We start from the raw sequence: 14,462 nt of genomic DNA on the forward strand, positions 1-14,462 counted from the left end.
AATCACGGAACAAAAAGAAATAAAAGGGGTCCATATTGGAAAAGAAGAAGTGAAACTGTCACTTTTTGCAGACGACATGATTTCATATATAGAAAACCCTAAAGAATCCACTGAAAAACTTTTAGAAAAAATAAATGAATACAGTCAAGTCAGAGGATACAAAATCAACATACAAAAGTCGGTTGCGTTTCTATACACTAACAATGAAGTCGCAGAAAGAGAAATTAAGAATACAATCCCATTTACAATTGCAACAAAAAGAAGAAAATACATAGGAATAAACTTAACCAAAGAGGTGAAAGATATATACACTGAAAACTGTAAAACATTGTTGAAAGAAACTGAAGAAGACACAAAGAAATGGAAAGATATTCCGTGCTCTTGGACTGGAAGAATTAACATTGTTAAAATGTCCATACTTCTTAAAGCAATCTATAGATTCAATGCGATCCCTATCAAAGTTCCAACAACATTTTTCACGAAAACAGAACAAAGAATCCTAAAATTTATATGGAACAACAAAAGACCCAGAATAGCCAAAGGATTCCTGAGAAAAAAGAACAAAGCTGGAGGTATCACATTCCCTGATTTCAAAACATGCTACAAAGTCATAGTAACCAAAAGAGCATGGTACTGGCACAAAAACAGACACACAGATCAGTGTAACAGAATCGAGTGCCCAGAAAGAAACCCATACATTTATGGACAGCTAATATTTGACAAGGGAGCCAAGAGCATACAATGGAGAAAGGAGAGCCTCTTCAATAAATGGTGCTGGGAAAACTGGACAGCCACATGCAAAAGAATGAAAGTAGACAATTATCATACACCATGCACAAAAATCAACTCAAAATGGATTAAAGACTTGAATGTAAAGCCCGAAACCATGAAACTTCTAGAAGAAAACATAGGCAGTATGCTCTTCAACATTGGTCTTAGTAGCATGTTTTCAAGTACCATGTCTGACTGGGCAAGGGAAACAAAAGAAAAAATGAACAAATGGGACTACATCAAACTAAAAAGCTGCTGCACAGCAAAGGAAACGATCAACAAAACAAAAAGACAACCTAACAACTGGGACAAAATATTTTCAAACTATATATCAGATAAGGGGTTAATATCCAAAATATACAAAGAACTCATACATCTCAACAACAAGAAAACCAACAACTCAATTAAAAAATGAGCAAAAGATGTGAACAGAGATTTCACCGAAGAAGATATACAGATGGCCAACAGGCATATGAAAAGATGCTCAACATCATTAGCTATCAGGGAAATGCAAATCAAAACTACAATGAGGTATCACCTCACTCTGGTCAGAATGGCTATAATTAACAAGACAGGAAACAACAAATGTTGGAGAGGATGTGGGGAGAGGGGAACCCTTGTACTCTGCTGGTGGGAGTGCAAACTGGTGCAGCCACTATGGAAAGCAGTATGGAGATTCCTCAGAATTTTAGGAATAGATCTAGCATATGATCCAGAAAATAAGGAATAGATCTACCATATGATACAGCTATCCCACTGCTGGGTATTTATCCAAAGAACTTGAAAACGCATAGGCATACAGATACCTGCACCTCTATGTTCATTGCATCATTATTCACAATAGCCAAGACTTGGAAGCAACCTAGGTGCCCATTAAGGGATGAATGGATAAAGAAGATGTGGTATATATACACAATGGAATATTACTCAGCCATAAGAAATGATGAAATCTGGCCATTTGCAACAACATGGATGGACCTTGAGGGTATTATGCTGAGTGAAATAAGTCAGAGGGAGAAAGTCAAATACCATATGATTTCACTCATAAGTAGAAGATAAAAACAACGACAAACAAACACATAGTAATGGAGATTGGATCGGTGGTTACCATAGGAGAAGCGGGGGAGGGCAAACGGGATGATTAGGCTCACATGTGAGTGGCTAGACTATAATTAGTTTGTGGGTAGTGAACATGATGTAATCTGCACAGAATTCGAAATATATTACGATGTACATCTGAAAGCTATATAATGTTATAATCCAATGTTACTGCAATTAAAAAATAATAAATAATTAAAAAATAAGATTGGCAACAGTTGTTAGCTCAGGTGCCAATCTTTTAAAAAAAAAGAAAACAATTCAATTTACAATAGCATCAAAAAAATACTTAGGAACTAACTTAGCCAAGGAGGTAAAGAACTTATACAATGAAAACTATAAGACATTTCTACATAAAATTAAAGAAGACATAAATAAATGGAAATACATTCCATGTTCATGGATTGGAAGACTGAATATTGTTAAGATGCCAATACCACCCAAAGCAATCTACAAATTTAATGCAATCCCTATCAAAATCCCAATGATGATTTTGCAGAAATAGAAAAATTCATCCTGAAATTCATATGGAATCTCTGAATAGCCAAAACAATTCTGTAAAAGAAGAACAAAGCTAGAGGACTCACATTACCTGATTTCAAAACTTACCACACAGGTACTATAATAAAACCAGTGTGGTACTGGCATAAAGAGAGACATACAGAGCAATGGAACAGAATAGAGAACCCACAGGGCCAGCCCAGTGGTGCAGTGGTTAAGTTCACACATTCCGCTTCTCAGTGGCCCGGGGTTCACCGGTTTGGATCCCGGGTGCAGACATGGCACCGCTTAGCAAAAGCCATGCTGTTGTAGGCATCCCACATATAAAAAAACAGAGGAAGATGGGCATGGATGTTAGCTCAGGGCCAATCTTCCTCAGCAAAAAGAGGAAGATTGGCAGTAGTTAGCTCGGGCTAATCTTCCTCAAAAAAACAAACAAACAAAAAGAATAGAGAACCCACAAATAAACTCCTGCATATATGGTTAAATGATCTTTGATAAGGGTGCCAAGACCATTCAATGGGGAAAAGACAGTCTTCTCAACAAATGATGCTGGGAAAACTGCATATCACATGCAAAAGAATGAAGTTGGACCTTTACCTTATATCATATATAAAAATTAACTCAAATGGATCCACGACCTAAATCTAAGACCTAAAACTTATATAAACTCCTAGAAGAAAACACAGGGGAAAATCTTCATGACATTGGATTGGGCAATGATTTTTTAGATATGCCACCAAAAGAACAGGAAACAAAAGAAAAAATACATAAATTGGATTTCATGAAAATTTTTAAAAATTGTGCATCAGCAGACACTATCAACAAAGTAGAAAGGTGACCCTCAGAATGGGAGAAAATATTTGCGAATCACATATATGATAAGAGATTAATATCCAGAATACATAGAGAATCCCTAAAACTCAACAACAAAAAAGCAAACAACCTGATTAAAAAACGGGCAGACGACTTGAATAGATATTTCTCCAAGGAAGATATACAAATGGCCAAAAATCACATGAAAAGATGGTCAACCTCACTAGGCATTAGGGAAGTGCAAAGCAAAACCACATGAGATACCACCTCGCACACATTAGAATGGCTACTACCAAAAGAAGAGAAAACAACAAGAATTGGCGAGGATGTGGAGAAATTGGAACCCTTGTGTACTGTTAGTGGGAATGTAAAATGGTATAGCCACTGTGAAAACAGTATACTCAAAAACTTAAAAATAGAATTACTATATTATCCAGCAATTCCACTTCTGGGTGTATACCCAAAAGAACTGAAAGCAGGTTCTCAAAGAGATATTCTTACCCCTGTGTTCATAGCAGCATTATTTACAATAGCTAAAATGTGGAAGTTTGATCTTCCATCAGCAGATGAATGGATAAGAAAATGTGGTATAGGGGCCGGCGTGGTGATGTAGTGGTTAAGTTTGAGTGCTCCGCTTCAGAGGCCTGGGCTTCACAGGTTCGGATCCCGGGTGCGGACCTAGTACCACTTGTCAAGCCATGCTGTGGTGGCATCCCACATAAAGTAGAGGAAGACTGGCACAGATGTTAGCTTGGCCAAATCTTCCTCACACACACACACACACACACACACACACAAAACGTAGTATATACATACGATGGAATATTCTTCAGCCTTAAAAAGGAAGGAAATTCTGACATATGCTACAACATGGATGAACCTTGAGGACATTATTCTAAGTGAAATAAACTAGTCACAAAAAGTCAAATACTGTATGATTCCACTTATATGAGGCACCTAGAGTAGTCAAATTCATAGAGACAGAAAGGAGAATGGTGTTTGCCAGGGGCTGTGAGAAGAAGGTAATAGGGACTTATTGTTTAATGAGTAAAGAGTTTCAGTTTTGCAAGATGAAAAGAATTCTGGAGATGGATTGTGAAGATGTTTGTAGAATATGAATGTATTTAATACCACTGAAGTGTATACTTAATGGATAAGATGGTAAATTTTATGTTGTGTCTATTTTACCGCAAAAAAAGAAAACTAGAAAAATAGTTTTATTGGAACACAGCCACACACATTTGTTTACGTATTGTCCATAGCTGCTTTTGCAGTATGACAGAGTTGAGTTGTGACAGAAACTGTGTGGCCCACAAATCTAAAATATATACTAGCTTGTCCTTTAAGAAAAAGTTTGCCACTCTGAATTGGATGAAACAGGTGGCATGCCTACAAAACCTGATGGTGCCGTAAACTGGGAGAAGTAGTTAATACATTGCATGATAGAATTGAAATTCACAAAGATAAGAACAAGGGAAAAAAACAAGGCTGTAACAATCAGATTGAAACTTAATAGCTTATAAAGTATGTGTAAGATAATAGAAAATATTGCTCTCCACCCCCAGTTCTTAGCACAGAGCTCCTAAAACCCTTGCAATTTCCTAAGTGATAAGAACACTAGGGGCATCTCTTATTCTAATATTTGGTTTTTGACCCTGTTCCTGACACAAAGCTTCTAAAACGCTTGTACATTCCTTAATGATAAGAGCACAGGAGCATCTTCTGTACTATTGAGGTGACTCTGGGTGGGCTCCTGGATGGCTCCTACATGGGGGCTGGTCACCAGAAAGACCAAGCCATGATTAGAAGCTTGGAATTTTCAGCCCCATCCCCACCATCCTCCAGAGGGGGGAGAGGCACTGGAAATGGAATTAATAATTGATCATATTTATGTGAGGAGGCCTCCATAAAATCCCAATAGTGCAGGGTTCAGCGAGCTTCCAGGCTGGCAAACACATCCACACTGGGAGGGTGCTGCACCCAACTCCACAGGGACAGAAGCTCCTATGCTTGGGATCCTCCCAGACCTCGCCCATGTATCTCTTCATCTGGCTGTTCATCTGTATCCTTTATCACATCCTTTAATAAACCGGTAAATGCAAGTGTTTCCCTGAGTTCTGTGAGCTGCTCTAGCAAATTAACAGAACCCAAGGAGGTTGTTGGAATCTCTGATCTATATCCAGTTAGTCAGAAACACAGGTGATATCCTGGGCTTGTGACTGGTGTCTGAAGTGTGTATGTGTGGGGGGGGAACTCTTGTGGGACTGAGCCCTTAAACTGTGGGATTTGATGTTATCTCCAGGTAGATAGTGTCAGAATTGAGCTGAATTGTAGGACATCCAGCTGGTGTCACAGAGACTTGCCTGGTGTCTGGAAAAGTCTCTACATATTTGGTGACCAGAAGTGAAATGTTTTGTTAGTACTAAAAGAGACTCACAGGAAAGAAACACACGTGAGAAAAACAGAAAGTAGGGAAGAACTAGGTTTTTCCCTACAATAGGAGAGAAAAACTGAGGTTTTTTTCCTTTTAGTATGGCTATTGGGTACTTATTCAACCAAAAAAGTAGAGGATGTGAAATTCAGAGATTAAGAGCAATTGATATTGTAAAGATCTAGTTTTGTAAGCCAAATAAACTCACTACATGATGTGCCCGCCAGAAAAGAGTTAATTTAAACATTGGCTGCATTAAGGAAACAGAATCTACAACAGTGCTGTCCAGTAGAACTTCCTGTGATAATGGAAATGTTCTCTATCTGTGCTGTCCAATAAAGTAGCCATTAGCCACATGTGGCTACAAAGACCTGATATATCTAGTATGACTGAGGGTCTAAATTTATAATTTTGTTTAATTTTAATTAATTTAAATTTAAATAGCCATGTGTGGCTAGTTGCTACCATATTGGATAGTGTATGTTTAAAAGATTTAGAACATGAAAGGTATATATAACTGTTGATTAGATCACATCTAGAGTATTGTGTTCATTTCCAGTTAGCATACTTACAAACTGGACGTGACATCCAGGAAGTGATCATATTACAAATGATGTTAGAATGAACTGAGGGAGAGTTGTCGAGTAAAAGATTTAGATGTTGCCATATGGCAGAACTAGCAGCCTTGGAAATTACTGGAAAATATGTATCAATTCTATATGAGGAAGAATTTTGTGCCCCAGCTTTGTAAAAATATAATCATCATCATCATCATCATCCCCTCCTACATAGGTATTCCAGAAGAGGCTGAATGACTTCTCATCCAAGAAGTCCTGTGTCAGGCAGATTAGTCTATAACAACAGTTGGCAAACTATGCCTGTGGGCCAAATCCAACTAGCCACATATTTTTGTAAATAAAGTTTTTTCAGAACACAGCCACTTCCATTCATTTATAAATCGTCTATGGCTGCTTTCACACTAGAACAGCAGAATAAAGTAAGTGTGATAGAGACTTTATGGCTTACAAAGCCTAAAATATTTACTACCTGGCCTTTTACAGAAAATGTTTACTGACCTCTGGTCTAAAATAGTGGTTCTCAGAACCACCTGGAGAACTAATAAAGAATACAGAGGTCTGGGCTTGTTGTAGTAAGGTAGGACCTGACCTCTATACTTTTATCAAGTTCCCTAGTGATTATTTTTTACAACAGTTTTATTGAGGTATAATTCACATACCATACAATTCATCCACTTAAAGTATACAATTCAATGGTTTTTAGTATATTCACAGAGTTGTGCAACCATCACCCAATCAATTTTAGAACATTTTCATCATACCAAAAAGAAACCCCATATCCATTAGCAGTCACTCCCCATTTTCCCCCAACTCTCACAGCCCTAGGCAACCATTAATCTACTTTCCGTCTCTATAAATGTGTCTGTTCTGGAAATACGACATAAACGGGATGAAACAATATGTGGTCTTTATGACAGGCTTCTTTCACTTAGCATAATGTTTTTAAGGTTCATCCATGTTACAGCATGTATCAGTACTCTGTTTCTTTTTATCGCCAAATAATATTCCATGGTATGGGTATACTACATTTTGTTTATCCATTCGTCAGTTGATAGACATTTTGGTTGTTTCCACATTTGAGTATTAAGGATAATGCTGCTATGAACATTCATATACAAGTGTTTGTATGGACATACATCTACTCTTTAACTCAGGAGTGGAATTGCTGGGTCATATAGTAACTCTCTATTTAACTTATTGAGGAAGTAACAGACTGTTACCAAAGTGGCTGAACCATTTTACATTCCCATCAGCGGTGTAAAAGAGTTACAATTTCTCCACATCCTTGCCAATATTCATTATTATCTTTTTTTAACCCTCCTTTATTTATTTATTTATTTTTTAAAGATTTTATCTTTCCTTTTTCTCCCCAAAGCCCCCTGGTACATAGTTGTGTATTTTTAGTTGTGGGTCCTTCTAGTTGTGGCATGTGGGACACTGCCTCAGCATGGCTTGATGAGTGGTGCCATGTCCGCACCCAGGATTCGAACTGGCAAAACTCTGGGCTGCTGAAGCAGAGCGCGCGAACTTAACCACTCAGCCGCAGAGCCAGCCCCGTTATTATCTTTTTGATTATAGCCATTCTAGTGGGTGTGAAGTGGTTTCTCATTGTGGATTTGATTTTCATTTCCTTGATGGCTAATGATGTTGAGCATTTTTTCAAGTGCTTGTTCTCCAGTAATTCTGATGCACACTGAAGTTTGAGAACCACTAAGAGGTCTGTAATACTTTAAGGTCCTTTTTCACATTAATGATCCCATGAAGGTAGAGCCAGAGGAGTATATCACTTGCAGAATGGCACTTGCTCATGCATTCCCGTTCCACATGACATGGGCCTGCAGGTTAACCTAGTTTAATTCTTGTTTTATAAAGCCCTATCTTATTCCTTTTTTGTTTGATTTATTTTTAAAATTTTTAATATAAATTTTTAAGTTAACTTGACTATTGATTGTGTAAATCATCAAGCAAGCAGTTCCATTTTCTAATTTGATTGGCACAATGGCAAATATTGTGCTCTGTGAATACAGATGGATATATATACATATATATATAAATGGAAACTTGAGAAAAATGTTAGTCTTTAGAGAAAAGAAAATCGATTCTTCTGTACCTATCATGATCCATCAGCAGTTTAGCAATGTTCAGACAGACATCTAAAGACGCGTCAAGATGTAGTGTTTCCATGACAGCTAACAAAGAGAAAAAGTGAAATAATCATATCAGTTTCATTTTGGAGGAAGCTTAAAAGCTTAGCTATTTTCAATAATTTTCCTCTGTTCAAAATCTACTTTCTAAATGTTTGTAATATACCATGACTTGCCTCACAATTTATCAAAATCTTTTTATAAAGTAATATATCCAATGAAAGAGAAAGTGCAGTGAAACAGGCACTTCTATATGGATGACAAAATAACCTGGTACGATCCCTTTGAAAAGCAGTTTAGCAATATTATATGCTAAGAACACAGTGGTTAAAAGCTTAGGATCTGAAGTCAGATGGACCTATATTTGAAACCACTTGCCACTTGTATGGCCATAGACAAGTTATTTAGTTTTTCTGCATCTTAGTTTTGTCTTCTGTAAAATGGGGAATATATCACCAGTCTCTTAGGGTTGTTGAGAGGGTTACATGAGATAATGTATGTAAATTACATAGCAAAGCACCTAACACTTAATAGGTATTCAATATATGACAGCTGCTATTATTATTATTCCCTTTAATTCAGAAATTATACTTCTGAAAAATCATCTGAAATAAATATGGAAAAATATTTATGAACAAAGATATTAAAAGCAGTGTAGATTATTATAATAATAAAAAGGAAATATACTCTGAGTGTCCACTATAGAGTAGTGATAAACTATTATGCAACCATTAAAATTGTTGAATATGAAACAACATAAAAAATGGATATGCACTAATATGAAAAACATTTATAAGATTAGTAAGTGAAAAATCAGAAAACAAATGCTGTGTGTACTATATGGTCACAATTCTATAAAACAAGTAAGTTAAACTAAGATAAAAACATTACTGAAAATAAATCATCAAATTGCTAAAAAGTGATTGTGTTTAGATTAATTATTTATTCAACAAACAACTAATGAGTGTATTCTCTGTGCCAGGAAGAGTGCTTGGTGTTGGGAGTTCAGCAGTGGACAAACACACACAAAAATCCCTGCTGTCAAGGAACTTATACTCCAGTGGATGATGAGACTATGGATACTTTTAGTATTTTCCAAATATTTCCTTAATGAGTATGTGCTACCCTTTCATAATTAAAAAATTTGTAAATTTTTTAATTTCTACATTTTCTACCACAAAAAATATCAGTGAAATTCTAATGCCAGCAGTTAGGTTGACCATTCTGAGTAAAGCACTTTCACTAGGAAAGAAACGAACAGACTATAAAAATGCAAGTTTCATACATTCTCTACAACAAAATAAAAGATAATTTTATTATTTTAAACTATAGAAAACTTGGATTCAGGAAGTCTCCTAATTTGTAATCTGACACTACAACTTAAAAATTACTCTGAATATCAAGAGTATCTAGACGGAATGACATAAAAACAATCTAGGAGTAGAGAAGAATAATTTTATTTTAAACTCTGCTTCTTATCTACATTTTGATAAAGACTACAATGGGGAATTCTAGTCCAAAATTAATCAACCTCAAATTAGGTGACTCCAACAATCTCTCTGGTCTTCCCATATTGTATTAGTTTGAGTAAGCCTCTTCCTTTAATTGGTTAATTGGGTTGTTTATTCTCCTAGTACAAATAAGTAGAGTTGTCTTCCTCATTCCCAACATTTTCCAACCTGTGTATACTGAGATGATAGTTATCTAGAGATGAAAAATCCTCTATACATTTCAGCTTCTGAGGTCTCTTATTAATTGGCTAAGATTCTAGAGGTCACAGAGAGTTTCAGCAGTACTAAATTAGCACTAAAGTTAGAGCTACTTCCAAATTTGATTATTGTCCAAGTTATTACAAAATGTTATTATTTACTGGATAATCAGTTATTATACTAACATATAATTTTATATAGTAAAAGTAACGCAGCTCTATAATGCAACTATATTTTTATATAGTACAAAAATTAAAACATGTACACATTAAAAGAATTTAGAGTAAACTATTTTTATGACTAAACATAATTGAAATACTGTTAAGGAGCCAGTGTACCTAGATTTTTTTTGCCTCACTTTATATGGTAGTAATAACAGTAATAATAATGACTACAATAATAGGTAACGTATTTCACATTATGCATCAGGCATGGTGCTAAATGCTTTACATACATTTTCTCATAGGATTCTCAGAACAACACAATGAAGCAGACATTATTATTATATCTCTTTTAAAGACAAAGAAATTGAAGCATAGAAAAGTTAAGTGACTTGCCAAATGACCCACAGCTATATATCAGCTGTTTACTTTGTGATGTGTTCATTCTAGTCCATGAAGAATTTTGAAAAACAAATAGCAATGTTTACACAAGTAATTATAAAAAGCAGAGAATTACAAAGGCTTTTTCCATGGATAGGTAATCTTTCTTCATGGTAGTAGACAACTTCAGAAAAGTTGGACAGCTGCAATTCTCTGCTAGACTAAAAAAATCTGATAGCTTTTATTTAGCTCTTTTTTTTTACCACCTATGAAATTTGCTACTAGTCTCTCTTCTTTCTCTTTCCCTTTCTGACTGACAATCTTCTCCCTTTCCTACGTGATCAATTTTCTTCTCAGTCACATCAAATTATACCTTTTGTTAGTATACTACAAGAGATGTTATATGCAACAAATTGGTGGTGATGTTTCAAAATTGTGTGCTCTTCACACACAGAGACGATACCTTCAAGGAGTTCTTCATTAGCTATTTCACCCTTCAAGAGGATTTTCATCTTTAAGAAAAGCCCAGCTGGATGTGAATGTTCCTGTTTTAAACAAAGAAATCACAATAATATTAAAACTGTGAATGTAAAAGACAATTTTGAAGTAATTGCCTGTTTCATTCAACCACAGCAGGCATGACTCATGATCAAAGGAAACTAAAATTATAAAAGATCAGATCATAACATCCAGTCTATCCTTGAGGATATTTTCTGACATTGTATTCAATCTCAATGAAATAACAGAAGGAAAAGAACATATAAACATTTCCATTAAGTGGCAATCATTTAATGGCAAGGTCATTACTTAAACTGTGCGAATGTAAGGCCATATTCTTGTCTTGGTAAGCAAAATCCCAAATATCAGGTTTGTTTTCTTTTGAGCTTTTAATAACAACTAAGGTCCTTTGCAAACAATAATCGAATGAAATAAAAAACGTATTGTCTTTCCTAAAGGATATGCCTGTCCTACTTACTATAGTCTGGTTTTTCCAAGTCCTTGTAAGCTGGCCCTTAGCCATCTGTGATCTCTTGCCTGGTTCCACTTTTGCCTGACAGGGTACTTCTTTAAACAGCTGGCTAAGATCAAAAGTGCAGTCCATGCCCACAGGATAGAACTTTTCTCTCTACAAAGCCAATTAGCCTCTATATGAACATTATTCTCATTAGCTGCAAACTCTGCAAATAATTATAATCATTCATGTGTGACATGCCTTAAAAATGGAAAGTTAGGGAAAGTAAGCACTGGTATTAAAAGGGTTTACAAATATAGATGACATCAATACGAAAAATAAACTAAGGTTGCAAATTTTAATTTATTGCATTACCACCTTTCCTAATGGGCATGTTGAAATATGTCTTGGGTTCAATTTGCTTTTACCTGCAGAGATGTAAGGTCTTCCAGATCTTGACAGGATCTGTTTTCCTTGAATCTACTATACTCACACAAGTTAACATTCTGTTTTTCTCTTTGATTTCATACCAAACAACTCCAGAGAATGGACAACACTTTGCTTTCATTGTATCATCATCTATTCACTTCTATAAACATTTGCACTGTGTTTTCCATCCTTACTGTATCTTGAATTACACTTTCAAAAGTCATGACTGAGTTCCTGTTAAACCCATCAGCTTACTCCCTACCATCAATATCCTTGTCTTCTCTGTAATTTTTCTCACTGTTGTTTCTCACTCTTTTTCCTTACATTTTTGTTTGTTCGTTTTTTTCTTTTTCTTTTTACCAAATGGTTATTGGGAAACAGGATCCAGGTACAACAAATTTTCAACGCTAGTATTATGAATCCTGTTTTTCAGATGAGGAACCTGAGGCCCAGATGGAGTAATTTACCCATGGTCACATAATTGGTAAGTGGTAGAGTTGAAATTTGAATTCAGATCTCTCTGACTCTAAAGGCCATAATCCTTCCACTATAGTATGCTGCCTCCCTTGAAGCTCTTTCTACCCTTGGTCTGCCTATTGTTACACTGTCCAGTTCTCCTACAAGCTCCAAAGATAACATCTCCATTTTTTTAGTGTGAAGTGTATCATTCATTCATACACACACACAATTATATAAAACATATATGTATAGTTTACAAAATAATGATAAAACAAACACCCATGTACTCACCACTTGGGTTAAGAAACATAACACTATCACCACATTAGAGGCTTCCTATGTACTCTTGCCAATTTGCATCCTTCTCACTTCCCCACAGACGTAAACACCACCCTGAATTTTGTGCAGTAATTCCCTTGCTCTTCTTTATAGATACTCAATATATTTTTTAGTGTTGCCTGCATTTGAATGCCATTTAAACAAAATCATAATGTTAGAAATGCAGGCCCCACACCAAACCTACTGAATCAGAAACTCTGGGGGTGGGGCCCAGCAAATTGTGTGTGTGTGTGTGTGTGTGTCTGTTTTGTTTCAGGAAATGTGTAAAATCATTATTATTGATTTGCATTATGAAAAGTTTACATTTCAAGGTAAATTCTAGTACCTGTTTAGTAAGGTAATAAAAAAGGAAATTGTGTTTTATCAGGCACTCTAGATAATATTTATGCATAATAAAGTTTGAGAATGCCAACTGTATAGTGTTCTATTATATGACTATATCACAATTTATTTACCGGTTCTACTTGGGACATTTGAGATGTTTTCAACCCAATTTCTATCATAAACAATCCTGACATCAACTTTCTGTACACTTCTAGTGTACAAATGCAAGAACTTTTTTCTAAAGTATATACCTAGGAGTGAAGTTGCTTGGTGGTTGGATATGGTTAAGTTCAACTTCATCAAGTAATGTCAAACTGTTATCCAAAGTAGTAGTATCAACACTCAAAAATGTAGGAATAGAGGGGAACTTCCTCAATCTGATAAAAGACATCTACGAAAAATCCACAGCTAATACCATATTTGATGGTGAAATGCTGAAATCTTTCCCCTATGATCAGGAACAACACAAGGATGTCTGCTCTTGCCACTTCTGTACAACATTGTAATGGACGTTTCTTGCCAGGCAATTAGGAAAGAAAAAGAGATAAAAGGCATGCAGATTGGAAGGAAACTATCTCTATTTGCAGATGACATGATCTTGTATACAGAAAATCCCAAGGAATCCAATAAAAATTATTAAAGCTAAAAAAAAAATGAATTCAGCAAGTTTACAACATTAATATTTTAAAAATTAACTGTATTTCCAGATACTAGCAATGAGCAATCCAAAAGTAAAGTTAAGACAATAATTCCTTTTATAATAGCATCAAAAAGAATAAAATACATAGAAATAAATTTTTAAAAAGAGGGGTAGGACTTGTAAACTGAAAATTACAAACACTGTTGAAAGAAATTAAAGAAGACCTAAATAAATGGAAACACATCCCATGTTCCTGGATTGGAAGACTAAATATTGTTAAGATGGCAATAATCCCCAAACTGATCTACAGATTCAATGCAATCCCTATCAAATTCCCAGGTAGCTTCCTTGCATAAACTGACTAGTTGATCCCAAAATTCATATGAAAACACAAGAGATCTAGAATAGCCAAAACAATCTTGAAAAAGAAGGAAGTCATAGGACGCATGCTTCCAATTCCAAAGTGGTATGCCACTTTACACTGACATCAGTTGTGCATGAGAATTCCCAGTCTTCCACATCCTTGTCAACACTTGGAATTATCAGACATTTAAGGTTTTGCCAATCTGGTGGCTATTTTACTTTCTTTGGTGTATTCTTTTTATCCTCCTAGCCCTTTACTGTGAGTCCTTCCTAAGGTTCAGCTCCTATAAAACTAAATATTCCTTTTCCTACATTCTCCCCTTCAGGAATCTTATCCGCTTTCCAGGTTTCAAATATCCTCTCTTG

At 35.5% G+C, this 14,462-nt stretch overlaps 1 protein-coding gene across 3 annotated transcripts in view; it reads right to left on the reverse strand.

Annotated features, from left to right (window-relative positions):
• The window catches only part of TEX11 (testis expressed 11), a 363,973-nt gene that overhangs the window by 166,119 nt on the left and 183,392 nt on the right, over positions 1–14,462 (reverse strand). For all 3 annotated transcript variants that reach the window (XR_002805590.2, XM_023634526.2, XM_023634525.2), the window contains exons 12-13: positions 11,054–11,135; positions 8,306–8,384 (exon numbers count right to left, since the gene is read on the reverse strand). Coding sequence is in view for 2 of the 3 variants with exons in the window: in XM_023634526.2 (XP_023490294.2) it covers positions 8,306–8,384; positions 11,054–11,135 (161 nt within the window). In the remaining variant the exon portion in view is untranslated. The remainder of the gene's footprint in view (positions 1–8,305; positions 8,385–11,053; positions 11,136–14,462) is intronic.

Source organism: Equus caballus, chromosome X, assembly GCF_041296265.1.
Source record: "Equus caballus isolate H_3958 breed thoroughbred chromosome X, TB-T2T, whole genome shotgun sequence".
NCBI classification, from domain to species: domain Eukaryota; kingdom Metazoa; phylum Chordata; class Mammalia; order Perissodactyla; family Equidae; genus Equus; species Equus caballus.